Raw genomic sequence first — 26,962 nt, forward strand, 5'->3', positions numbered from 1 at the left:
GTGTGCATTTGTATGAGCATGTACACAAGGAGACACATCGAGTCTTGCAGTCTCCGCTTTAATCCCTGCGAGAGTCAAGTGGACACGGAGTGGAGAGCTTCTTGTGCCAAGTTCCCCAATGGAGAACTTCAGAGTTTAAGAGCACGGGAAGCAGAGACGATACAGACAGGAAATGCAGACAGACGGAGAGTATGCAAAGTGTGTTTAGAGGAGACAGGACCCTGTGTGGCAATAACAACGTCAGGGGTCAGTGGCACGACTGATGATGGGTCACACAGGATGTCTGCAATGAAGAGACAAAAAAGGCTGAAATCCAAAAAGCTCTTGAATGCACATTAACACACGTCTTGTGGCCGGTTTAGCAGCAAAATTAAGAAAAAAATTGATAATGCAATGGCAAGGGATTCATTCAAAGAGAGCATTTGAGAATTGTTGAGGCTCACAGATGCTCTGAGAATCCAACAACCAGTCTTAAATGAAAACAGGGAAAACTAATCGCAAGAACATACTAATCCCATTATCTTAAAACCACAAAGTCCCTGTTTCAAATCTACCCAGCGACCTTTGTTTCACCTCTTTCTTGCTGCAAAGGCATGAATTAACCAAAAAATGTGAAGGAAAAAGACAATATGCCAAACATTCAATGGTATCAGGTTATCAAATGTGACCATTTCAGATACTACATATACACAAATGATGGATTAACCCTCTGAACCTCAAAACTCACCTCTGGGTTTGAAAGGCATGCTATCTTTGAAAAATCACCAAAATTACACCATTCATCAGTGCACGCAAATTAAAAAAAAAATTGGGACATTTCAACTTTTCAACAGCCCATGAACTAATCTGTGACGTTCCTTCTTGAAAATAAACAAAGACTAAACACAAAACCCTAATGTTTCATCAAAATCCCCTTTTTCAATGTCCCACTTTTAAAATAATCCAAAAACAAGACGACATGGTCATCAATATCCCCCGCCACATGTGATGTCTATGAGTCTATATCCATAATAGTGATCAAGGGCCATAACTCTGTTAAATATTATCGCACAGGTCTCATTTTCGAACTTGATGAAGGTGTCCATGGTGTGAAGCTACACTCTAAATTTCGTAATCCTAGCTGTAATAGTTTCCGAGAAAAGCTGTCCCCTTCATCTCGGACGGACGGACGGAAGCACGGACGGACGGACGGAGGCCAAACCTATATCCCCCTTTTCCATTTCGCGGAGGCGGGGGATAATAAATGGTTTGCAAAACACTATTTTTGTAAAAAGTTAAAAATTCTGAGCTTATCAACGCAGCTGTGAAGCCATTAGTCATGTGACAAAAAATCTGAGAGTTTTTTGCTAAACTGCAGGCTGTGTTTGCACAGAGCAAGTAGGAGACACGTATGAAAACAAATGTATATATAGGTAGTGGAATATCTATTGTATGTATACGCATTGTTTTTTTCCAGTATGGGCAACATCTGTGGACACACGGTTCCATTTGTTTTTTTTCTTCATTTTTGTACTTTTGCTTTTTATGATTTATGACATGATAACTGTCATGTTGCATTAACAACATTTCCGAGTTCTCTCTACTGTTTACGTAGAAGTGCAGGATTTTATATTGTGCTGAAAAATGAGCCCACAGTGAGTAAAAATGTGACAGGAGCAAAACACCTTGAAACTTCAGAGAGTTCAGAGGTTAAATGACAAAATAATGACATTAATAGATAATGAAAATCATCACTCAAAGCCTTGTCATGGTCAGTCAATAGGGATGCATTGTTTTTCCAAGATCCTAAACACTGCGGGTTGTTTATAAAACATTCCGATAGAATTTGTATGGTCACGCCAGGCCAGTGTGTCGTGAGATTAGTACATGCCTGAGGAGGCTGTGTGTGTGTGTTTGTGTGTGTGCGTGTGGGTAAGCTTGGTCATCTCTGCACTGGCTGCCATTTAGTAGAACAGAATTAGGCGTGGAGGACGTCTGTCCGGTACCAAAGAATGACATCAGCCAGTTGGCAGAGGAGGTGTTGGAGCAGGTGCTATATGGGAACGAGGGGGGACGGAGACATGCGGGGAGGGGGTGGAATTGGGGAAGGACAGGGAGAGGATAGAGGGAGGATGGAGGTGTGGACAGCAGAGCAGAGGGTGGTGCAGGAGGATGGGGCAAGAGCCAAGATGAGTGTCCAAGTGAAGCTATTTATAGCTCTCCATCATGGGCCATTCTACCAGGCCCTGATCACCACAAGTATTATCCCTTTATTTCCCCTCTGCTCATATTCAGCTCATATCCAAGAGGAGGCAGAAACACATTTACTCTAAATCATGTCATATCAGTCTATTCCTGGGCAGGAGCATTTAACATTTTCCATCACTTATGTCAAAAAATTTGACAGATAATATTTTGTCAAGAGGCTTTTCTTTATGTTAGATGTCACATATTTGACATAATAGATTTGAGGCTATTTTCTCATACCTATTCAGGTTTCATTAACCACTGTTAGAATGCAACTACAAGTACATCCACTCAAGTATCATACTCAAGTACAAGGTAGTTTTTGAGTATGCCCATTTGAAGCTACTTTACATTCTACCTGCTTCTTCAGTTGAAAGACAACTATTGTACTTTTCACTTCACTGCTTTAATCTGACAACTGCATTTACTGAACAGTCTCAGATTTTAGTTGACTTCTAATTGAAATGGAGTACTTTACCACTGCAACCATCTGAACTCATTCCAGTCAGCTATGAATGCCTTTCGATAGGAGCAACTCTACAGTTAAGAACCAAACAGAATGAAGGAACTGCCAAAATAACCCAAATGTACCACCTCCTATGTGAACACAGTCTTTTGACCTAAAGATGGCTCCATTACTGTCTATTGCTCCAGCGACGTTATCTTGGGCATCAACTTTACCCAAACAAACTTACGGTAAGCTACTGTTTAGCACCAAATGGATTTTAAAATTCTCTCTTCAGTACCATATAAGATAAATAGGAGATAGAATAAACAAACACCAGGAAAGAAAGACATCTGTAGCAAGCAAGAGGTTCATTTAGCTAGATAAGTAAAGTATGTACATTACATTTGTCTCAATTTATGATAGGGCTAAGCTCTGGGTAATGAGAGAAAAGAATGACATACAAGTGATTGGCCAAAATGTGCTTTCTTCATAGGGGAACTGGGCTTATCCTTAGAGATAGGGTGAGGAGCTCGGACATCTGGGAGGGACATCAGAGTGGAGACGCTGCTCCTTTGAATCAAAAGGGGTCTGCAGAGGTAGTTCGACCACCTGATTCGGGCATCTTCTTTTGGAGGTTTTGAAGGAGACCCCAGAGTAGATCCAGAACTTACTGGGAGAATGATGGATGGATGGATGGATGGATGAACATTCTTCTTCCTTGTCAAACCAGATAGTCATATTTCTTCTTATGCATCTTACCTCAATTAATTTGATCAGAAATTCAGGTATGTTCATGCTTATATAGCCTTGAGTCACGATCCTCTGGTAGAAACAAAGAGCATGTTCCAGATATCTCGTAATCTCCACAACCTCATAAAAAAATAAGTAGTCCTACTTCTAGTTGTCATCCCTAACTGATGTCAGTTCATCAGCTCTCAGTCACAAAACACATTATATTATTTTTAACATGTTCTGAGACTTGTAAAAATACTTTAAAATGTAAAATCTGCACAGTTCCTCTTTAGTAAAGCAAATTAACATTTTAAGTGCACCGAAGGGCTCAAGGACAACGTTATTCATGCCCAGATGTCTGCATTCAGTATTGACAATAGCACCCAAAAGTCGGCTTCCCAGCCACAGGAATACGTTCACATCTCTAAAACCATTTCCATGAATCCCCACAGTGATGTCAGTGACAGATAAGCTGGAGTTAAACAAAGTTACTGTACATGGATCTGCAAGAAGACCTTATCCAGGCTCTGTGCTACAACAGCGTGCAGCAGAAAGCCATTGTGATGAGTTGTAATGTCTATGGGCCACGTGTTACAGTATAATAGTGTCTTTGTTTTCCACTTATCTGGCTGCAGCTCAGGCTGTGGAGCAGAGTGTTTCAACAGCTACTGTCTAACTATCAGGCCTAAAGACACAATCTAGCTCTCTGTGTGAAGGCTTATTGTCGACCACTCTGCATGGACAAAATAATCATCTGAGACAGATAAGTAGATTTTTACATGCCTATAGAGATGCCTTTATAAGAAGCTGAAGCTGGCAGAGGTTAGGCACTTTTCTTCCTCTGCATGCATTTTTAAAAAAAAAGGCTGTCCCAAAAGCAGACATGCAAACCTATATGCTATACCAAAACACACGCTGTGCAGACTAATGGACAATGCTGTGTATGTGCAGATTCAAACATTGTTGCAATGTTTTCTGTAACTAAATATCTACATATAAATATCTTTGAAGAAATACACACATGCAGCACAGATGACCGGACCCTGTACTGAATGGTGTGAGCTCCAACTTAGGAAATGTCCTTGGCTTTTTGGTTGTTTTCACGGTGAATCCCAGAGTCCACCCACACAGGCAAGCCCTGCAGAGACCTTCTGTTCCTCAACACAGGACACAAACACGCACAGAAAACACGCGCACACACAGAGAGAGAGATAGTCGCAGAGAGAAGGAAAACAACAATAGAGAATTGAGAGGTTTTATTGTGACTGGGCTTCTCTCACTTGCACAACAAAGCGCTTTTATTTGTCATGGTTTGCTCAAACGTTTGACATTTATTATGGACTGGCTGACTAAATTATGTGCAGATGGTGACCGCTGGAAAGAGGAATGAAAGTTCAAAATAAGAAATCTCAAGTGTGATTTCTTTGGTCCAAATTATAGTAAATTACACAAAACAAATTCAGTGCTAACATCTGCCGATTCCCATTGTCTAACTTTGAACTTGATGTTTGACTCAGATTTACACTCTACGGACAAGAATGAGTTAAATTAGATTGAACAGCACACATTGACACCAGCAAAAACAGTTGGGCCTTTGTGTTTTATGGAGCCAGCAGAGAGTGGAGTACATATGGACGCCTCACATTATGGCACACATCACTATAATGTGTGTGATAATGGCCGTGAAACCACATGTCACTGTGGATGGAAGAGAGAATCCAGAACAGAGGCAAGGCCCAGAGCCAGACCAGTGCTGCAATTCACCTTCAACCACTTTCTATCTCTGTTTTGCGCTGTCTGTTTATGTCATCTGTCTTTTTTTCATCCTCATCTCTAGTTCTTACTTTCCGATTCCACTCTGTGTCTCTCACCACTTTTCAAATATCTCATGTTTCTTTCTTGTGCTCTCTGAGAGTCTCTCATTTTTCCAGACTTCTCTACTTTGACCTAAGGGTTACTGCCTCTGAAAGAATGTCCTGTACAAGCCAAGGCGATATTGTGGTTATTCTTTGAAAGAGTCTATTTCATGCCACTCTATAACATCAAATCAAGGTTAAACCAATGACAATCCCGGGAGCTTAACTCTTGCTTATATTTTTGACTGCGTTATGCATAGAATCAGTTTTGCTTCAGTGAAAAGTGACTTTAAGTTTACTTCAAATGCTGCTTAATGGCATTCGTCATTTGTTGCTCCCGTACGTGAAGCATCCTGTGAGAGCGCACTTCATTGACAGAACAACTCGACTCGGGTTCAGTCCACATGCTGGTTGAATGTGAATAGCTGCAGACCATAAAGGTGATTAGCTCTTATCACATCTTCTTCTTCTGTTGCTTTCACTCTCCCTTATTCCGTTGTAGTGATACTGATGGTGCTGCCTGTGGCTAACCTTTGACATTTTTCAGTGTGATACAGTGTGCTTGTTAGGCGAGGCGAGGGTGTTTCTCATAATGACTTCAGAGCATGCAAGCAGGGTTTTCTCTAATGTTTGTCCCTTAGTTGAAGTAGCCTGGCAAAGTCCAAGGGAGGCTATTGACAGTGGACTTTGGAGGGTGGGGAAAGATGAAGGCATGCTGCGCCAACACACACAGAAACACGCACTTCCAAACTCACACTTGGATCATAGGCGGGTATTGCCTTTGGCTATTGCAGGGTAATAAAGTGATCCACAGAAAACGCAGGAGGAAATGACAGGGATATAACCATGTGTTTCTTACAGCTGCTGCTCTAATCAGATGTATGCTCTCACTGCATTTACCTTGGGTTCATGTTTGACTGAAATCCCTTTACTGCAACCATTGGAGACAGGTTTAAGGTACACATGTGTTGTTGTCAATAAAAAGTACCACATTGGTTAGATGTATATATCAGTAGTTTGTGTTAAATGGGTTGTTGTGGGTTATCGAGCCGTGGGTGGGCTATTGCTGATTCTCCACCTTCTGCAACTGTGGTTTACCTCTCTGGAAACTCGGTTTCTGCTGCTGGCACAAAATGGCTCCCAGATGCAAGACGCTGGCATAGGTGAAAGTTGGCCACAGAGAAACCGCTTTCTCAAAAGAAAGTTTCTCGAAAGCTCTTAGGAATCCATAAAATCAATAATTAGCATCAATAAAGAGTTCTCATCATTTTTATGCCTTTATCACCTTGTGATTAAATTCAGATACATAATCTTCACACCAACTGAACTGAACTTGTAGCCCTGATTATGAGACGATCTCAGTTTGCCCACCTCAGTAGTCCCATCACAACTCCTCAGTTCTCACCTAACATTTTAAGTATATAATGCAAAAATCACGAGGCATATGCATAGAAACGTATACAGTCAATACACACATCCACAAACTACTTATATAAAGATCATCTGCAGAGAGAGAGAGATGTTATTATAGGTCCCTCCCAGACATGATGTCAGTCAGCCCATAAGAGGTATCTTTAAAACTGACACACGCTGAGGCTTGTGACGTAGAGCTTTTTCATTATCCACTCGAGCTGTCCTCCTATAAATTTATATGAAAGACTTTTGCGTTTTGAATTACATTCAGTGTCCACCAGTGTCTGTTGATGTTAGGCATCAGGCTGAGTGTGAGCCTATTTGTTTTTTTTGCCTCTCAGTAAAATACATATTCCCCAGAAGTAGCAAGAGGCTCCTCATTGAGAGGCAACGGAGCTGGATAATTACGGGTTGTGTGTGTTAGAGAGAGAGAGAGTGAGTGTGTGTGTATGTGCGGTTTGGGGAAGAGGACTGGTGGGGGGGAGAAAAAAAATGTTGTAATTTTTACAGTGAATTCCAGCTTGATAACCAGAACCAGCTGGCTTTTGTCTCTTAAACACACGCACACATACGCATGCACGCACAAACAGAGCTACAAATCCTTAGCATAAACAGTGAAAATATAATATTGAGATGTGAATGAAAACTAAATATCAATAAAAGCACCATCAGGGCTCTTTGCTCAAATGCACTTCATAAATTCATGAAAACAACACTATATAACACCCACAAGTAAAAATAACAACCATTGACCATCTACAATAAGTCAATTGTGTAATAATACATACTCATACTATTGCAAATCAGCATCAAAAAGCATAAATTAATTTACTACTCAGATTCCATTTACTGGATGAGTTGAATAAAACATTAATATTCCATTGTAACATACTGACTGCAAATGCTGCAGTTCAAAAGATGAGTAACCACCCAAAAATGGTCAGTTTTTTCTCTTATTAGCCACTTCAGAAGTTGTACCACTCCCTATTGTGTGTTAATCTGAATCATCCTGGTCATCTCAAAGGAGCAAAGTTACCAGACAACACATGCAAAAACAACTTATCAGTAACATTAGATAAAAAAAACATGTGTGACTCATGTGTTCACTCAATGTAAACGGAGGATAAACGACAGAGGTATCTCCTACATTGCTTTATCAGTATTACAATAGTTTTCAGCCCTATGCACTTCAACCTCCAACATGCACAGAGACTGCTCGACAGTTGACATCTCTACTAAGCTGGCTCCTTGACCCCAGTTGCCCCAGGCAACCCCTTGTTGTTGCAGTGTTTAAAAAGATGTGAGGTGCGTAGTCTCCCACCAGGATAAGTCCGGGAGCGAACACAGATTAGAGTCTGCTAGTCTCCGAATGGGAGCCCTAAAGGCTACACACAGGAGAGCAATTGCACATGCATGTGTGTGTGCGTATCAGTCAGCATGTGCACTCCCAGGTTCTGTGATTTTTGTTTCTATGTGCATGTTTGTAAGCAGATGCTTCACCTCTATCACGTGTGTTCACTCCTACTTCAATCTTACATCTCCAGCATGTATTGCCTTTAATTTTGAATGGAGACAAATGATGTGCAAGGCCATACTGAGGCAATGAAAAGAACCATTTCTCTCTACCTACAGATCAATGGGTTCCCATTCAATTAGAAAGTCTAAAACCATTAGCACCCAGCTAATGACTCCATTCTTGGGAGCTGGGGAGCTTTGGCCTGGGGGTAAGATGGTGGCGGGTGGGGGAGCCAGAAAAAGCATCCAGACTGGATGGGGGATTTCTTTAACTGCATGCATTATGAGTGCATTACACTTCTTTAGTGTCTTATAGGGCAAGTAGTATACTTTCCAGATAGCATATTGCAGCAGGGTGTTGACTGCTTTGCCTCCCTGGTCTTGCTTCAGCAATACTGAAGTTGTGTCCCTACTATTACTTCTGAATGGCTTCCCTTTTCACACTTTGATTATTCCCGTTCTGTTTAGTTTTTTGGGACATTAATTGTTTCTCATGACACTTATTGCTCCAATAATCAATCTAACTTTCGGCAATCCAACTCAGTGTAACTCTGCGATGAGTGAGGGGTTAACCTGCAGATCCTCCTACTATGGCTGTAATGATGACAGCTTTTCATTAGTGTATGATGGAAGCTGTGCTTTTGGGTGAATTGAGACACTCTTCCACACCCAGATTTGCTCTCCCATTTTCAGCCTTGTCTTGCTGCAATCACTCATTTGTCTCATCTTGTCAAATGCACATTCAAAAATACAGATCATCAGTCTCAGTGATGGAAGTGGCTGAGACAAATGTGCAAAGAAGGAAAGACAGAAAGCAAGACAGACAGAAAGAAAGACAGAAAGCAAGACAGACAGAAAGAAAGACAGAAAGAGACAGAAAGACAGACAGGCAGAAAGAGACAAAGACAGAAAGGAAGAAAAAGACAGGCAGAAAGAGACAAAAAAAGATAGACAGAAAGAGAGAGAAAGACAGAAAGAAAGGAAAAAAGACAGACAGAAAGAAAGAGAGAGAAAGACAGACAGAAAGAAAGACAGGCAGAAAGAAAGACAGACAGAAAGACAAAGAAGCAGACAGTAGAAAGCAGAAAGTAGGCAGGCAGCCAGGCAGAAGGAAAAATGGGTGTATATATATATATGAGGGTTTACAGGTAGGAACCATGTGGCTACAGGCAAAGGTAGGACGCCATGGTCAGAGTCCATATCCTGTGTCTTAATGATGTGTGTTGCAGCCTCAGGGGAATGGCAGCTTTAATGGGGAGGCAGTCTGCCACTGGTAAACACATGCTGGAGCTCAGTGAAAACACTGCTGGCAAGGAATTAGGTCATTTGTGATAAGCATGAGAGCAGCATTGCCTTGAAATCATTTTTGGCTGCATGTGTGTGTGTTTGTGTGTTATGTGGAAATTCTCCCCCATTAAACATTTGTTTAGCTTGACATTAGTTTACCTCAACAGTCTGTTAACTTACACAAGTCTAAATCAAATCCTCGCTGTGTTTATTGCAGCGTAACTGAAAATCACTTCAGTTTCGGAAATAAATTACCACAAATAGCCTTTTAGATTCAATAGAAGAGAAAAGAAATCCTACTGAGGCCCCCAGTTACTCATACTGAAGAGTTGGACCCTGAGTCCAATGTAAAGTCATCACGGTTATAATGATATTACATTTCGTAGTGGCATTTGTACGTATTGAATGAGCTATGACACCAGCCACATGAGGTAAGGAGTTGGCCTGGTACAGGGGTTGCTGAGGTTAAACGGAAAAGCAGGGGATGTGTCATTACCCTGAAAAAACATGTGTCATGATTCTGGTCACTCTGTAGTGAAGATCAAGTGTTAACATAATCACTTCTCCAGATTTGAGAGAGACTCGTCATTATTAGAAAGAGAGTGTTTGATGGACAGTACATATGCAAGCGAGAAGAGAAGAGAAGAGAAGAGAAGAGAAGAGAAGAGAAGAGAAGAGAAGAGAAGAGAAGAGAAGAGAAGAGAAGAGAAGAGAAGAGAAGAGAAGAGAAGAGAAGAGAAGAGAAGAGAAGAGAAGAGAAGAGAAGAGAAGAGAAGAATGCCATCCTCCAGTTGCTTTTCGTTTGATTGCTTTGGTCTGGCTTGGCCTTGTACAGGAAGAGCCGGGAAAAGTAATCGGGCCCATTCACACTCGACTAGCTCGGCCTGCTCCACTTTCCTCCTGGGACTGCCAGTGAGGTTGTGTGGTATAGGGAGATGGGTGAGAGGCATTGGATGGGTTCATAAGGGACAATCAGAGGCTAGGTGTGGAAGGATGCAATGGGGGATAGAGGGCAGGGTGCATGGTTCTCTCCCTAAGAAGTGCTAACTTGGACAGTGGGAGGAATTTTCTGTGGTTTATCCAACGAGAGCTGCTCCATCTGTATAAACTGAAGCCTGCCAAAATGTAGGCTCTCTCTCTCCATACACACACATGCATGCACACACTCAAAGTTACACACACACACACACACCAAAGGCTGCCAGAACGTCGACTCCCTCTGTCCAAAGAGGAGCAGAGAAACTTAACTCCCTCATTACTCGCTCAGATAAAAAAATTTTTTAAAATGTCTGCATTTATGCAGCGCATTACAATTTGCTTCTCCTAATCTCTAGCTGAACCATTAAGAGCAACTTCAGGGTTCAATGTCTTCCCCAAGGACACTTTGATGCATAAAGCACGACCCTATCTACCTCCTGAGAAACATCTGCCATATGTTATAAGAAACACAAACGAGAGCACACACACAGCAGAACACACACGAATGCAGGTGTTTGCATGCAGACAAGCGCACGCACAATCCATTGAGAAGGTGAGTCCTGAGGCTCTCCTGGCTACAGAGTACTTAAAAGAATTGTTTTCGCCCGTTCTGCTGAGCTGCTCTAATGACAGTGGTGTGGAGACAGAGGTTATGTAAGTGTGAGCTGCAATCACACTCCACGCCACTTAGACGTGACTCAGCTGGCCCAATGCCTGTTTGCGTGAGTGTGTGTGTGTGTGTGTGTGTGTGTGTGTGTGTGTGTGTGTGTGTGTGTACTCGTGCTACTATCTAAGTGTGGCCCAGGCGTCGTTACACATTCACCAAGTGTGGCCCTCATTACCAACAGTGGCCCATTTTCCGGACCCCTCTTGGTCATGCTTTAGATCATGCTAAAATCATGTCTAAAACCTTCTGGTGAACTTTTATAATTTTTGCCAAGTGGGGCCCAGGAGGTAGGTATGTGTAAATATGCGCACTCGGCAGCACCCCTGTAGACAGGAACAGGTATGTCAACGACCCATTCACACACGTCGTTCACACACTCGTCTGCTGTATGAATGGCTTGCTGCTGCAGGGAGGCTCTGAGGGATTAAGAGGAGACACTACTTACTGAAGGAACCAGGCTCATTAGACATGATTTGATTCTGTTTTGTAAGGAAATTTAAAATTTTATGGAAGTCTTAACTAGCTTTAAACTTTAACTTATACTAAAATAAAGGACTATCACAACAAAAAAAGACAATTTAAGAAAAAAGTAGTAAAAGAAAACCAGAACAATATTGACCATAAAATTGCCAGGCTTGTGATAATTTCTTTAGATTTTAAATTAACCACTAAAATACAGATGTTAGACTTTTATAAAACATCTACATTTTTTCAGTCCTAAAACACCCGGATAATTTTTCACAAGAAGAAAATTTAACTTCATTTGACCATATGCTTGTTTCCTCAATCAGTACATTTGAGAATGTGTGTTGATGTTTTTGATGGAAACTACTACTTTTTAAAATGATAAAAGTCCCCTGTTTGATGGCACAGAATGACATGGGTCCCACTTAGATAGCATGGAGCGATGTTCACACTCTGCAATGGACACCGATTAAAAAAAAAAAGAATGGAAATTTTAATTTAAAAAATCAAAGCTTTAAAGAATGTAAGACTTTTAACTGCTATCATTCGACTGGTGTGATAAAAATTCTTCTAAGAAGACAAACGCAAATGTGTGCCATGAATGTGCAAAGCTTGAATATAGCATCACTCACTGCTGGTTTTAACAAATTTTTACAATGTACTTCTGTCCTCTGTCTGTAAATAGAAGAATGTGTGTTGATGCATGGTGGAAGAAAAAGTTAACCACAGATGCCCAACTTGGATAGCATGGCATTTCATGGCATGGCATGGCATGCACACTCCAGAATGGATGAGTATGAAATGAGTTTTTGAAATGTAAAAATAGTAACCTAAGGGTATCACAAATGAATGTTATATCATTACTATCATTACTTTTCTGCTTTACATTTAATAGATTATAATAACTAACAAACACAAAATTTAACATGACTGAACAGAAAGCTTGAACCTAACCTTCTGCTAATGTGCAACCTTGAGTGTTGTAAAGGTACAGAGCTTACATGTAGCATCGCATCATTGGTAGAAACTGCTGCGGTGTTTTCATCTTAGTATGTGGCACTCGCCACAGCTAAGTATAGATGGAAATAATCAAATGGGGATACTGACAGCAAATTAATTATTTTTTTACAATACACAATAAGTATTAAACAAAAAAAATGCATAAAAACCTTTTGAAAATTTCTGTAATAATTAAATGAAGAAGGAAAAGAAGGTCCACTGTTGGATGGTACAGAATGATAAGAGTCCCCTCTTTGATGGCACAGAACGACATGGGCTCCCTCTTAGTTAGCATGGAGCGATGTTCACACTCCTGCATGTGTGTGTAAGAAGAGGATATATGCCTGATCACCGATTCAACTCAGAGATGAGTCACATTCAGTTCAATAATCCTGGATATTACAAAGTCCTAAGATGGTGTTTTTATAACCTTTCCATTAGTTTTTTAAAAAATTCAGTTGTAAATACAACATGACTGATTGGCATAAGTCTGAAGTGTTCTTTGAGGGAAATCAAAAATGTAAATTTCAATATAGTTTGAGATGAGATGGTATATTTGATGGGTTACTTACAGAATCAGTATCTTCAAGCATAACTGGATTTAATATTTTTGTCATAATATACTAAGGTTCAACTTCAGAGTATATTTCAACCATTTTCAAACTTTATCTAATTAAATGCTATTTAGAAGCAGATGGAACAAGCATGTTTTAAGGAAAAAGAAAAGCATTACATTTTGCTAATGTTTTGTATTCTACCCAACTTTGCTTGTAATACCAATAGCTATCACATAACACCTGCCTACAATCACAAATGTAAAACAGTAAAAAGCACAATACAGGATGTTCCGTGAAATCAAGTCAATGTTTATTTAAAGTGATGTTGAGTCCACACACACACTCCTAAACTGAGGGTTTGTCACTTGCTTTTGCTGGACTCCTAACGACGGTAATGGTTTTTTACATAATAAACTGTTCAGACAGTTTATGACATAAAAAAACTCATAAGCTCATTAAAAGAGCCCCCCCCCCGCGGTAGTGCAGACTTTCCACCCTCAGTGATGAGTGACCACAACGATAACACACAAATTATAGAAATATTAAAAGTGATAGATAGATAAATAGGGAGACACATTTAAAAACCATGAAAAGAGCTACAGACAATGAAAATATTTTTTATAAAGCAAGAGGTCGTTATTAACAATAAAAATTAAATAATAATCAAGAAGAGCATAATAAAAAATTGCAACAGGCAATAAAACAATGAAAAGCAAGACATAATACAATGACGAGCAAGGCACAATACAAACAATGAAGAGTTAGCGGTAATTTAAACAATGACACTGATGCTCCATTTACATGGACTACCAATGTTATGAGTCTAACACTGAAAGCTCCATTTTACTGGACTCTCAGTATTAACACTCTACATTGATACTCCATATGCGAGCTCCCAGAATGACATTGAACATTGATCATCCACAATGCGAGCTCTCAGTATTTATTGTCTTAATACCCCTGACTCAAATGTTTTTTTTTCATAGAAGTGATTCAGTTGTGAACAAAATATTTCACAGCTTTCCAGTCTCTGTCATTATCCTTTAGAATATTGTTTTCATGTAAGCATTTCTCACAGTCTAGTTTGCTAGGGATCTTCATTTCCTTCAGGAATCTCTTAAAATGCTGTTCAATGATATCCCTCTCTCTTTGGGACCAGGGCCTTTAGGGTTTCCCTCTAAATAACTTAAGAAAGTAAGTGGATATTAAATTTTACACAACTGAAAACACATTTTAGTTGTGAGACCACAATCAGTTCTTAAAAAATAAATGTCATGATATTAATAAGTAATATTCTTGTACTGTAAACATACTTTTTGGATCGTATGGCAATTTCTCTGTGTCTTCAACAGGCTTTTCCGAGAGGTCAGTCCTTCTTGAAAGAGTAGCCCTTTCTTCTGAATCCTCCGCATCCAAGTTTCCTGAAACCACTTGGGTAGAAACAAATAAAATGCAATTATTTAAATAAATTGAATGAATGAAAGCTAAATACTATACTAAAATACTGCATCCCATGCAAAAACTTACCATCCTCATCTGTAGGGGCAGACTGGTCTTTAGAGTGAAAATTTTCTGTTTCTGAGTCACTGGAGCCATCTTCAACGGCAACAAAATCAAAGAAAAAACACATTCTTAATTTTTAAAATTAATCTATTTGCATTGTTTTGTGCTTTACAAAACATGAAAATTAAGTTCGAAAACTTGTATGAAAGAATATTTTACTTACAGTCAATGTTTGGGATAATGTCCTCCAGGGATTATCCTTTGAATTTGCCCATTCCATTTTGGATGGCAAACAGAATTCTGCTTTTGTCACTTGCAGAGTTGCTTCAGGCATTTTGTAAAACTTCCTATGCACATTAATGTTGTGTCCCTTGAATGTTGCCAGCTGGTCCAGTTCATTATCTTCTAAGTTTAAAAGCTGTGAAACTGTAGCCACATGCTTTCTTAGTGTAGTGGAGGGGATATTTTCTGGATGCTTAGCCCCACAGCTTTGTGCATATCGCCTTAAAGTGTCACATCCACGAATAGGCTCCACAGACTCTTTGACAGGACAGGCAAAAATGTAGGGGTTGCTTGGAGAAACCCCAACATTGTCTCTAGTGTTGATCAGAAGATCTATGGATTCTTTTGCATCTGTTGAAAGGAGTATTGGTACTTTGCGTCCTCTTTTCCCACGCACTTCTATCCTGGTGAGGTTTTCACACAATTTTTTTTCAAAGGCTGTGAGGCTCTGCAGAATTTCATCTTGCATAATGTGTTTGTTTCTGTGTCGGTATGTTTCGACCTCCATCCTGGAAACCTCTCCTTCACGATGCCAGTTGAAGAGGGTCAGCTGTGTCAAAGTTGCTTGAGAAAGATTATTCCATGCGTTTGATGATGGACACTCCAGGAGGGACTTTCTGCTGACCTCCACAGCAGTTTTCAAGTGGTCCTGGAGCTTCTTTATGTCCTTGGCAAGAGGCAGTACTTGTGGCTTGTTCCATTTCCTCTGGTACAACGTTTTTAATGCATTTGATGGCACGTGGGTTGTCCATTCCAGTTGAATTAATTTGCTGAAATGTTCTGCTTGTGCCTTTAAGATGTCATCCTCTAGTCGCAGAGCCTCTCCCTACAAAATATATCAGACCTTCATCGGGGAATGGCGTAGTTTTAGTGCAGTTGAGGGAACTGCAAATCTGTTTGTTAGGTGGTCAAATCCTGTCATCTTTTTCACTGCCGCAAGCACAGTGTTAAATTTAGCCGGGGTAATCAAGTCCTTCAGGAAAACAGTGTCTTTGTCAAGATCTCTTGCCACCAGAACAAGTCTGGTAAGTTCTCGCATTTTATTTCTCATATCTGCTCGATGGCATCCAACTTCTCCATTTTTCAGGAACATCCTCTCACCCAATGACAGAATCAGTTGGTTGGATTTCACCCGTCGTGTAACAGCATCATATGTCATGTCCTCCAGAATTTTTTTAAGTCCATCGGAAACGGGATGGTCCATTGGCAAGAGGAAGGAGCAATATGTCTGAACTTTTCGTTTCACTGGCCCGTCTGGTCTCAATTTGCAACGCCTTTGATGCCTCCAGAGATCTGTTCTGATGTACATAACCAAACAAAAATAGCATGGCAGAAAGTCTGTTGCTGACAACAAGTAGGTTGTTTGTCTTTTTGGTACCATTTGTCCTTGACGTGCGGATTTGACTGAACAGTTATGTATGTACTTTCCCTTGTTCCTTATTTTGCTCAGAAGAAAACTGCGCATCGTGGATCCTTGCTTGTGTGCAAGTGCCTTTGCAATGTCAACTTCATCTTGATGTTTTCGCATCAGGTGTCTTGTAACTTTTCCGAAAGGCTTCTCACAATAGAGGCAATAATTTTTCTTGTAATAGACACGTTTGTGTGGGGTGTTTGAGGACATTTTCACTTTGACACCCTTCAAACTGCATTCAAGGACATTTTCATCCGTTTTCATCCCAGTCTTAACTGCTTTTTTTGTGATGACTTTCTTGGCTACTTCATCATCTACTTCTGCCGGTTCATCATCAATATCCTCTTCTTCTTCTGACATATCAAGGGAAAGGGAGATCTGTGGTTCTATTTCCTGAAATACAGAAAAAAAAGAATAAGAAAATGAAATGAATGCTATAAATTCTCTCACAACATTTTTGTTACAGTTTTAGCACAGTTAGAATCAATATTTGTCAGCCCTGGCCAAAAAGAAATTAATCCACAATTATCATTTCAATGACAGATATACAGTTGGTACGGAAAGTATTCAGACCCCTTGAAATTTTTCACTCTCTGTCATTGCAGCCATTTGCCAAAATCAAAAAAGCTCATTTTATTTCTCATTAATGTACACTCAGCATGCCATCTTGACAGAAAAAAAAAATTAGAAATGTAGAAATTTTTGCAAATTTATTAAAAAAGAAAAACTGAAATATGACATGGTCAGAAGTATTCAGACCCTTTGCAGCGACATTCATATTTAACTCACATGCTGTCCATTTCTTCTGATCCTCCTCGAGATGGTTCTGCTTCTTTATTGGAGTCCAGCTGTGTTTAATTAAACTGATTGGGCTTGATTAGGAAAGGCACACAGCTGTCTATATAAGACCTTACACCTCACAATGCATGTCAGAGCAAATGAGAATCACGAGGTCAAAGGAACTGCCCAAGGAGCTCACAGACAGAATTGTGGCAAGGCACAGATCTGGCCAAGGTTACAAAAGAATTTCTGCAGCACTCAAGGTTCCTAAGAGCACAGTGGCCTCCATAATCCTCAAATGGAAGAACTTTGGGACGACCACAACTCTTCCTAGACCTGGCCATCCAGCCAAACTGAGCAATTGTGGGAGAAGAGCCTTGGTGAGAGAGATAAAGAAGAACCCAAAGATCACTGTGGCTGAGCTCCAGAGATGCAGTCGGGAGATAGGAGAAAGTTCCACAAAGTCAACTATCACTGCAGCCCTCCACCAGTCGGGGCTTTATGGCAGAGTGGCCCGACGGAAGCCTCTCCTCAGTGCAAGACACATGAAAGCCCGCGTAGAGTTTGCCAAAAAACACATGAAGGACTCCCAGACTATGAGAAATAAGATTCTCTGGTCTGATGAGACCAAGATTGAACCTTTTGGTGTTAATTCTAAGCAGTATGTGTGGAGAAAACCAGGCACTGCTCATCACCTGCCCAATACAATCCCTACAGTGAAACGTGGTGGTGGGAGCATCATGTTGTGGGAGTGTTTTTCAGCTGCAGGGACAGGACGACTGGTTGCAATTGAAGGAAGGATGAATGCGGCCAAGTACAGAGATATCCTGGAGGAAAACCTCTTCCAGAGTGCTCAGGACCTCAGACTGGGCCAAAGGGTCACCTTTCAACAGGACAATGACCCGAAGCACACAGCTACAATGACAAAGGAGTGGCTTCAGAACAACTCTGTGACCGTTCTTGACTGGCCCAGCCAGAGCCCTGACCTAAACACAATTGAGCATCTCTGGAGAGACCTCAAAATGGCTGTCCACCAATGTTCACCATCCAACCTGACAGAAGTGGAGAGGATCTGCAAGGAAGAATGGCAGAGGATCCCCAAATCCAGGTGTGAAAAACTTGTTGCGTCATTCCCAAGAAGACTCATGGCTGTACTAGCTGAAAAGGGTGCTTCTACTCAATACTGAGCACAGGGTCTGAATACTTATGACCATGTGATATTTCACTTTTTCTTTTTTAATAAATTTGCAAAAATTTCTAAACTTCTGTTTTTTTCTGTCAAGCTGGGGTGCTGAGTGTACATTAATGAGAAATAAAATGAACTTTTTTGATTTTGGCAAATGGCTGCAATGACACAGAGAGTGAAAAATTTCAAGGGGTCTGAATACTTTCCATACCCACTGTATCATCTTCAATGTGAGAAGAGGAATCCATCACTACATTGCAGACACTCCCTGGCTGATCACTGTTGGCACTGTGTTGAGTGTCAATCTCATTTGATGCTTGAGGAGAGCAATTGGCTATGTGGGTTTGGTCCTGTAAAAATAACAATGCAAAATCAACATATTAAATTATGTTATAAATTTTATGATAATGTTTATAACTTCTTACAAAATGTTGAATTAGATAATTAAATGCTTACTTTATTTCCATTGTTATTACTGTTGTTTGTGACTCCATTGTGATCAGCTTGGTGTGTGAAACCTGTGAACACACAGCCCGATCTCACGAGGATTCGTGAAACTGTCACGTAAGTTTTAGTTTCGGTTTCGTGCGCACCAACACGATTTCGTCATGTTTTTCGTGCCGCTCACCACGAAATGCGCACCAATGTATTTTAAACGGCGGACTTTTCGTGCCACCCAGAACGTATTTCAAACGAATGTGTGTATTATATTTTTAATGTAAAACCATGGCGAATCCAACGCTATATTTTGCATGACATCGTCCCTAACCATAACCCTAACCATAACCATAACCCGGTGGTACACTTACCTTTTTTTTTTTTTTTTTTTTTTTTTTTTTTTTTTTTTTTTTTTCCAATTTGCATAGGAATTTCAAGAATGTCCGGCGGCCGGCGGCCGCAAACGCGATCACACAAGCAGTATACGCCGATGGACAGCTTAGATCGTCATGAATCCGCTGGTATAAACCACTTTCAGCTGTGATTACCACAGCGGGTTTCGTTGTGAGCAACACGAAAAACATTTCGTGGTGAGCGGCACGAAAAACATGACGAAATCGTGTTGGTGCGCACGAAAAAGAAACAAAAAATTTACGTAACAGTTTCACGAATCCCCGTGAGACCGTGTTGGAACACATAACAGACATTTACCATATTCAATCAATTAAGGATTACATTTGCCCTATGCATACAATCTTGCAATATTAGCTATAGTGTATGCATATATTGTTTTAATGATATGTTTAATTGGTGAAGTGACAAAGTCAGAACTGTCTGTCTGGGCACATACTTGTGATGGCTTGAAGGCATTCTTCAATGGTAGGGCATGCTTCTGTCGATTTACACAGCATTCTGCCAATGATACCTTGATGCCTTTCCTCGCACTGAAGAGTAAAGGTGCCCGCTCTGAGATTTTGAAATAACGCCAGTGGATCGTTGGAGTAGGGTGTAGTTGCTTGATAGGGGTGCTCTCCATCTGTCAGTATGTAATGCACCAGGCACCCTGTTGTCTGCAATACAGGAGATTCATTTGAATCAATGTCCAGTCATAATCACCCTTCCATATTGCACAGATTGCAATTATATATATATATATATATACAGTGCCTTGTGAAAGTATTCGGCCCCCTTGAACTTTTCAACCTTTCGCCACATTTCAGGCTTCAAACATAAAGATATAAAATTTTAATTTTTTGTCAAGAATCAACAATAAGTGGGACACAATCGTGAAGTGGAACGAAATTTATTGGATATTTTAAACTTTTTTAACGAATAAAAACCTGAAAAGTGGGGCGTGCAATATTATTCGGCCCCCTTGCATTAATACTTTGTAGCGCCACCTTTTGCTGCAATTACAGCTGCAAGTCGCTTGGGGTATGTCTCTATCAGTTTTGCACATCGAGAGACTGAAATTCTTGCCCATTCTTCCTTGCAAAACAGCTCGAGCTCAGTGAGGTTGGCTGGAGAGCGTTTGTGAACAGCAGTCTTCAGCTCTGCCCACAGATTCTCCATTGGATTCAGGTCTGGACTTTGACTTGGCCATTCTAACACCTGGATACGTTTATTTGTGAGCCATTCCATTGTAGATTTGGCTTTATGTTTTGGATCATTGTCCTGTTGGAAGATAAATCTCCGTCCCAGTCTCAGGTCTTTTGCAGACTCCAACAGGTTTTCTTCCAGAATGGTCCTGCATTTGGCTCCATTCATCTTCCCATCAGTTTTAACCATCTTCCCTGTCCCTGCTGAAGAAAAGCAGGCCCAAACCATGAGGCTGCCACCACCCTGTTTGACAGTGGGGATGGTGTGTTCAGGGTGATGAGCTGTGTTGCTTTTACGCCAAACATATCGTTTTGCATTGTGGCCAAAAAGTTCCATTTTGGTTTCATCTGACCAGAGCACCTTCTTCCACATGTTTGGTTAGTCTCCCAGGTGGCTTGTGGCAAACTTCAAACGAGACTTTTTATGGATATCTTTGAGAAATGGCTTTCTTCTTGCCACTCTTCCATAAAGGCCAGATTTGTGCAGTGTACGACTGATTGTTGTCCTATGGACAGACTCTCCCACCTCAGCTGTAGATCTCTGCAGTTCATCCAGAGTGATCATGGGCCTCTTGGCTGCATCTCTGATCAGTCTTCTCCTTGTTCCAGGTGAAAGTTTAGAGGGACGGCCGGGTCTTGGTAGATTTGCAGTGGTCTGATACTCCTTCCATTTCAATATGATTGCTTGCACAGTGCTCCTTGAGATGTTTAAAGCTTGGGAAATCTTTTTGTATCAAAATCCGGCTTTAAACTTCTCCACAACAGTATCTCGGACCTGCCTGGTGTGTTCCTTGGTCTTCATGATGCTCTCTGCACTTTAAACAGAACCCTGAGACTATCACAGAGCAGGTGCATTTATACGGAGACTTGATTACACACAGGTGGATTCTATTTATCATCACCAGTCATTTAGGACAACACTGGATCATTCAGAGATCCTCACTGAACTTCTGGAGTGAGTTTGCTGCACTGAAAGTAAAGGGGCCGAATAATATTGCACACCCCACTTTTCAGTTTTTTATTTGTTAAAAAAAGTATAAAATATCCAATAAATTTCATTCCACTTCACGATTGTGTCCCAATTGTTGTTGATTCTTGGCAAAAAATTAAAATTTTATATCTTTATGTTTGAAGCCTGAAATGTGGCGAAAGGTTGAAAAGTTCAAGGGGGCCAAATACTTTCGCAAGGCACTGTATACACACATGGACAAAATTGTTGACATCAGAAAACCGCTCACCCACACGACACCACACACGCTGTCTGCCATCTGCCCTGAAGAGTGTAAACCGGGATTCATCCATGAAGAGAACACCTCTCCAACGTGCCAGACGCCATCGAATGTGAGCATTTGCCCACTCAAGTCGGTTACGACGACGAACTGGAGTCAGGTGGAGACCCCGATGAGGATGACAAGCTTGCAGATGAGCTTCCCTGAGACGGTTTCTGACAGTTTGTGCACAAATTCTTTGGTTATGCAAACCGATTGTTTCAGCAGCTGTCCAAGTGACTGGTCTCAGACCATCTTGGAAGTGAACATGCTGGATGTGGAGGTCCTGGGCTGGTGTGGTTACACGTGGTCTGCGGTTGTGAGGCTAGTTGGATGTACTGCCAAATTCTCTGAAACGCCTTTGGAGACAGCTTATGGTAGAGAAATGAACATTCAACACACGAGCAACAGCTCTGGTTGACATTCCTGCTGTCAGCATGCCAATTGCACGCTCCCTCAAATCTTGCCACATCTGTGGCATTGTGCTGTGTGATAAAACTGCACCTTTCAGAGTGGCCTTTTATTGTGGGCAGTCTAAGGCACACCTGTGCACTAATCATGGTGTCTAATCAGCATCTTGATATGGCACACCTGTGAGGTGGGATGGATTATCTCAGCAAAGGAGAAGTGCTAACTATCACAGACTTAGACAGATTTGTGAACAATATTTGAGAGAAATGATGATATTGTGTTTGTGGAAAAAGTTTTAGATCTTTGAGTTCATCTCATAAAAAATGGGAGCAAAAACAAAAGTGTTGCGTTTATATTTTTTGAGTATGTATATATAAACATTACAATGATTAAAATATTACTTATAATATACAGTTGAGTTTATGTAAACTGATTTGAATACTGACATGTGATACAATTCACCATACAGCAGACCTAGTTTATTCATTTTCAGCTCCACATTTCACATATTTTAAAGACATGTAAACTCATAGCAGTCATCATGGCCATTGAAGCGACATTTCCATCCTGAACTTACCTGGATATCTGACTCTTTCTTGTATTTGTATTGCATGCCTCAAACATCTTCATAACTTGACCAAGACAAAGATCCAGCCATTTGAGACTGCAAAGCTGATTGTGCCAAATCCAGTTTCCTGCTTGCTCCAAAATCTGCGATAAACAATTTGTTGCTGATATCTGTAAAATATTGAAAATGATCCTTAGACATGTACCTCTTAATACAATATCCACAAAATAACGTCTTTTCTATGATATATAATGAAAAATTGGATAATAAATACATTCTACCAGATAGTTTATGGCTATGGCTAAACGATTTATTCTTTTTTTTAACCAAACAAAATGTTTTCGGGCTTCAGGTCTCTGTGCAAAATCCCGCGTGAATGGAGTTCTTGTCGTCCTTGCAGTAGCTCCTGGCAGATCCCCAGTCTTTGAGCCTCAGTCAAACTTTCTCTGTCAGGAAAGTTCTTGTTTTCAATTACCTCCGCCAGACTGTATTTGCAGAGAGGGGAGACAAAATAAGCAAAGTAATTATCTTCCAACACTGCAATTGGTTGTAAAAGATGTTCTGCTTTGAATGTTTCTGAACATAGGACATGTGCCATTTTATTCTCATTTTGAGAAATATGCTTTGCAACTCTTTTCACTGCAACTTTGTTGCTCTGGAAGAATCCTGGGAAAATTTCAGCAGCATTGCATCCATTTGCAATCTTTTTTGTGGTGTTAAAAACAGGTTCTCCAACGTCCGTAACGCCAGGGTTAGAGGCAAGGTTTTCGAATGAACTCATCCGACGGGATTCCTTGAAAATGCAGAAAAAAAACCTATTAGACATGGTCATCATTTCAAATTTTGTAATTTTGTTAGTGGCAATAACTCCCTAACCTGATTAACAGGAAACAAATAAATATGCATTAATAGTGTGATATAAGTTTCAGAAATGCTCATGTGTTGCTGCATACCAGGCATGTCCAACAGAAAATAGCTCAGTAGTTACACTATCAACAATACTTTGAAACCTTGTCACTGTAAATATTTAGATAAAAGGTGCAACATTAACTATGAGGCAGAAGAATTATAGTATCTGCATTTTCATAATAGTAAACTTCTCAGTTTTTTTGTTGTGAGTTCTATCAGAATATTAATGCTACCTACACATTTAGACATAAATATTAAAGTAGTACGATGGCAGTGCCACATGTTTATATGGTAAGTGGACAAAAAAGTCATTTTTAAATTGTTAGCATTTATACATTGAGGTTTTAGAATATTAAATTAAAGTGCTGCAAATTACCTTACCTTTTCTTTGCTTGAAGGAAGAAAAAAACTTGAAGGATGGTAGGTTAAATGTCCTTCTTGCACAGTACCTCTTCAATATACTTACCTATAAAACTATTATATCTTTACATATTGATTGAAAGGTGCACAAATAAAATAAATATTCAGGTAGATGAATCTCCAATGAAGGAAAAACACATGGAAATGCTTTTGGTCCTCTAAAGCTGTCGCTCCCAAAAACAGAAAAGACAAGTAAAAACTTCTGTGAGGAGACCGGTATTGATATAAAACCCTGCCCAATGATCGGAACAGTGACTGGGTCTTTGGAAAAAGATCGTTAACCACCCTGACATGAATGGTGAATCAGAGCAGTTAGACCAGACGTAGACACATGAAGGGTTACAGGGTTTCAGTTGATGTGAACTGCTCAGTTTACCCAGCAGATGTTAAAGGACTGGACAACACACAACAGAGCTGTGACAGAAAAGGAATCTAGCTTTGTAGAGAAGTTGTTGTCCAACAAATATTGATCCACTTTGTTTTTGCTCTGCATTTCTGCAGAAAATAGGAATAAAACTAAAACCAAAAAACACCCGCACTTAATTTGTGAGTTAAAGAATGATGGGACCATTTGTAGGGAATTTTTGTCATTGCTGTGTCTTGTAAAGAGATTTATCTAGAAGAGATGAGAAGTCTGAATCTGGCTTGTTTAACCTGAGCCTTACGGTAAGCTATGTCTCAGCAACAGATTCTGAAGTACGGGCCAAGGTGTGTTTAAGCTGATGATTTTCATGAGGCCTTCCTTGCCTTTGGAAGTTAAAAACTCCTGCAGAGGCAGAGTAATTTTTTACTGGGAATGGGCTGATGTAATTCTAAACTGCTGTTAAAGGTAACAAATGATAGTTCATGCTATAATGAAAAAGACAGGCTCAACATATTCAGAAACAGGAAAAATCTACTTGAAAGTGTTTGAAGTACACTCATACTTCTAGGTTTAAAAACAAACAAAACAACAACACACAAGAGGTTGTACTGAAATGTGAAAGTTCTGGCACATTTGTTGAGTGAAACTAGAATGATTTATTTATTTGACTTGAATGGTTCAGTTTTTTGTGAATACTTAGATCATCACAATTTGCAAAGTGAATAAAACCTTTGAAACTCATAGAATTTATTCATTCATAACTACAAGGGAAATTGGTCTGAACGTAAGTCAGCCTGTTGATCTGTGCTACAGCAGAAACCTGTTTGTCTCTTTGGCCATGGCAGAGTGTAAATTGTGCGTGGGGGTTGGGCAGTAGCCTTCAAGAAAGATCACCTTTAGCTCTGTCCACACAAGCACATTCGTAGCGCCTCAACATAGAAATGTAAATTGTGTGTGGGGGTTGGGCAGTAGCCTTCAAGAACATCACTTTTACCTCTGTCCACACAAGCAGGGACCAGGTCTGCGAATTAGCTGTCAGCTATTGACCTATGAACATGACATCGGTTAATGTAACAATGTTTGTTGTTCTGTCCCTATCAAATAAACAAATAAACAAACAAGCATGTTAGAATAGAGCTGGAGTTGTAATCAAAAAAGGCATTAAAAAACAGGTGACATTTTGACTTATTCCACAATGTCTGTTACCACATTATGAACATTAGTATCAAAATCCCACCACTCTCGGAAAAGAAATCCTCACGTTCATATTTTTACAACCACCAGGACCCACCAGTACGAAATTGTAAAGAAAAGCATGAGGTTTTGATCTGTGAAGCAAACAATGCAATCTCTATTTACGTCATTAGTTAAATATAGGGAATTTCTGTGGGTTTTTGCTTCTTAAAAAATGATTTGTTACCTTTAGCAGACACACATAGCAGCAAATGTCATTACAAAAGAAAAAAAAAGCATTAAATACTTGGTGGACAACAACTCATTTGAAATAATGAATTCTTTTCTGTCTTAATTTAGTTTGCAAGTTTCTTTTTTCTTCACTGCTTGTAAATCTGCTGGATGAATTGTACGCGTGTACAGATTCTCTGTCAACAATGTCATTGTCATTCCATTCCTAGTTTACATCAATTGATCTTTCACTCTTCATGTCTCGAGATCCGGTCTGTATGCACTAATTCACCATTCCCGATGAAGAGAAGCAAGCATAATATAGGAATGTTCAGGTGCACACATCTGGGATCAGAGCTCCAAAGTATGCTTCTGAATAGTAGCACTGGTACAGCCAAATATCTCAGTCACATCAGCACAGGATTTGGTCACCACCTCCCAAAACTGTCATTGCTGTCAATAGTAGCGTCACTGTGAGCATTTGTTCTGCACCAGTCATCGTGATTGAATGTAGTTTTCTACTTTTTTCTGTTTCACACTTCAAATGAAATAAACCTCATTCAGTTTGTTTTGAAAACAATCTACAAGTAAAAATGATTTTTTAAAAATCTTACTTACTGCAGAAAGGTGAGTGTAATGCTAAATAATGTCATAGTTGCCTCAATTAGTCTATTTTCAATAACAGTGGAAACTCATTGAAAAAAAACGATTGTTTTTATGGCTGACAGAAAATAAGGTCCACACTTTGGTGGTACAGAATGATAGGGGTCCTCTTTTAGATAGTCTATAACGACACGAGGGCCCTTTTAAATAGCACAGAGCGACATTAACACCCCAGTGTGTATACATAGATAGATCATTTTAGTATTTACAATAGTCCCAATTAGAGAAAGAATCATTTCCAACTTTTTTTGTGACATGACTGTAAGAATTATTTACTCAGAAATGAATGCTAAAAAGACGTTCATTAGACCACAATAAACTGTAGTTGCAGAAGTTTTTAAATCAGAGCCTCAAATTAAAGGTTTTGCCTTCAAGAGTGAAGTAATACAGAGGCAATACAAAGGTCCAGTTTGAAATTCACACTTGTCTCATTTCATAGTACTTTCATGCATTTGTTCTACACCAGTCCTCACAATTGAATGTAGTTTTCTACTTTTTTCTGTTTAACTGACTCAATCATCTTTCCCTAGCTGCCCCTACATTCTGATCATCACCTGTGTCAGAGTCAAACCTGTCTCTGTCCACATTTATTTATTTATTTTAGGATAATCTGC

The 26,962-nt window shown here is 40.0% G+C and overlaps 1 protein-coding gene across 1 annotated transcript in view; it reads right to left on the bottom strand.

The window, feature by feature from the left end:
- Window positions 1-23,249, bottom strand: part of LOC127534495 (uncharacterized) — a 41,394-nt gene extending 18,145 nt beyond the window's left edge. Inside the window, exons 1-6 of the mRNA XM_051949752.1 lie at window positions 22,916-23,249; window positions 22,598-22,758; window positions 19,594-19,813; window positions 18,762-18,823; window positions 18,521-18,655; window positions 16,236-16,732 (exon numbers count right to left, since the gene is read on the bottom strand). Coding sequence (XP_051805712.1) covers window positions 16,236-16,732; window positions 18,521-18,655; window positions 18,762-18,823; window positions 19,594-19,813; window positions 22,598-22,633 — 950 coding nt within the window. The 5' untranslated portion in view covers window positions 22,634-22,758; window positions 22,916-23,249. The remainder of the gene's footprint in view (window positions 1-16,235; window positions 16,733-18,520; window positions 18,656-18,761; window positions 18,824-19,593; window positions 19,814-22,597; window positions 22,759-22,915) is intronic.
- Window positions 23,250-26,962: the final 3,713 nt, after the last annotated feature.

Source organism: Acanthochromis polyacanthus, chromosome 6 (assembly GCF_021347895.1).
Source record: "Acanthochromis polyacanthus isolate Apoly-LR-REF ecotype Palm Island chromosome 6, KAUST_Apoly_ChrSc, whole genome shotgun sequence".
NCBI classification, from domain to species: Eukaryota; Metazoa; Chordata; class Actinopteri; family Pomacentridae; genus Acanthochromis; species Acanthochromis polyacanthus.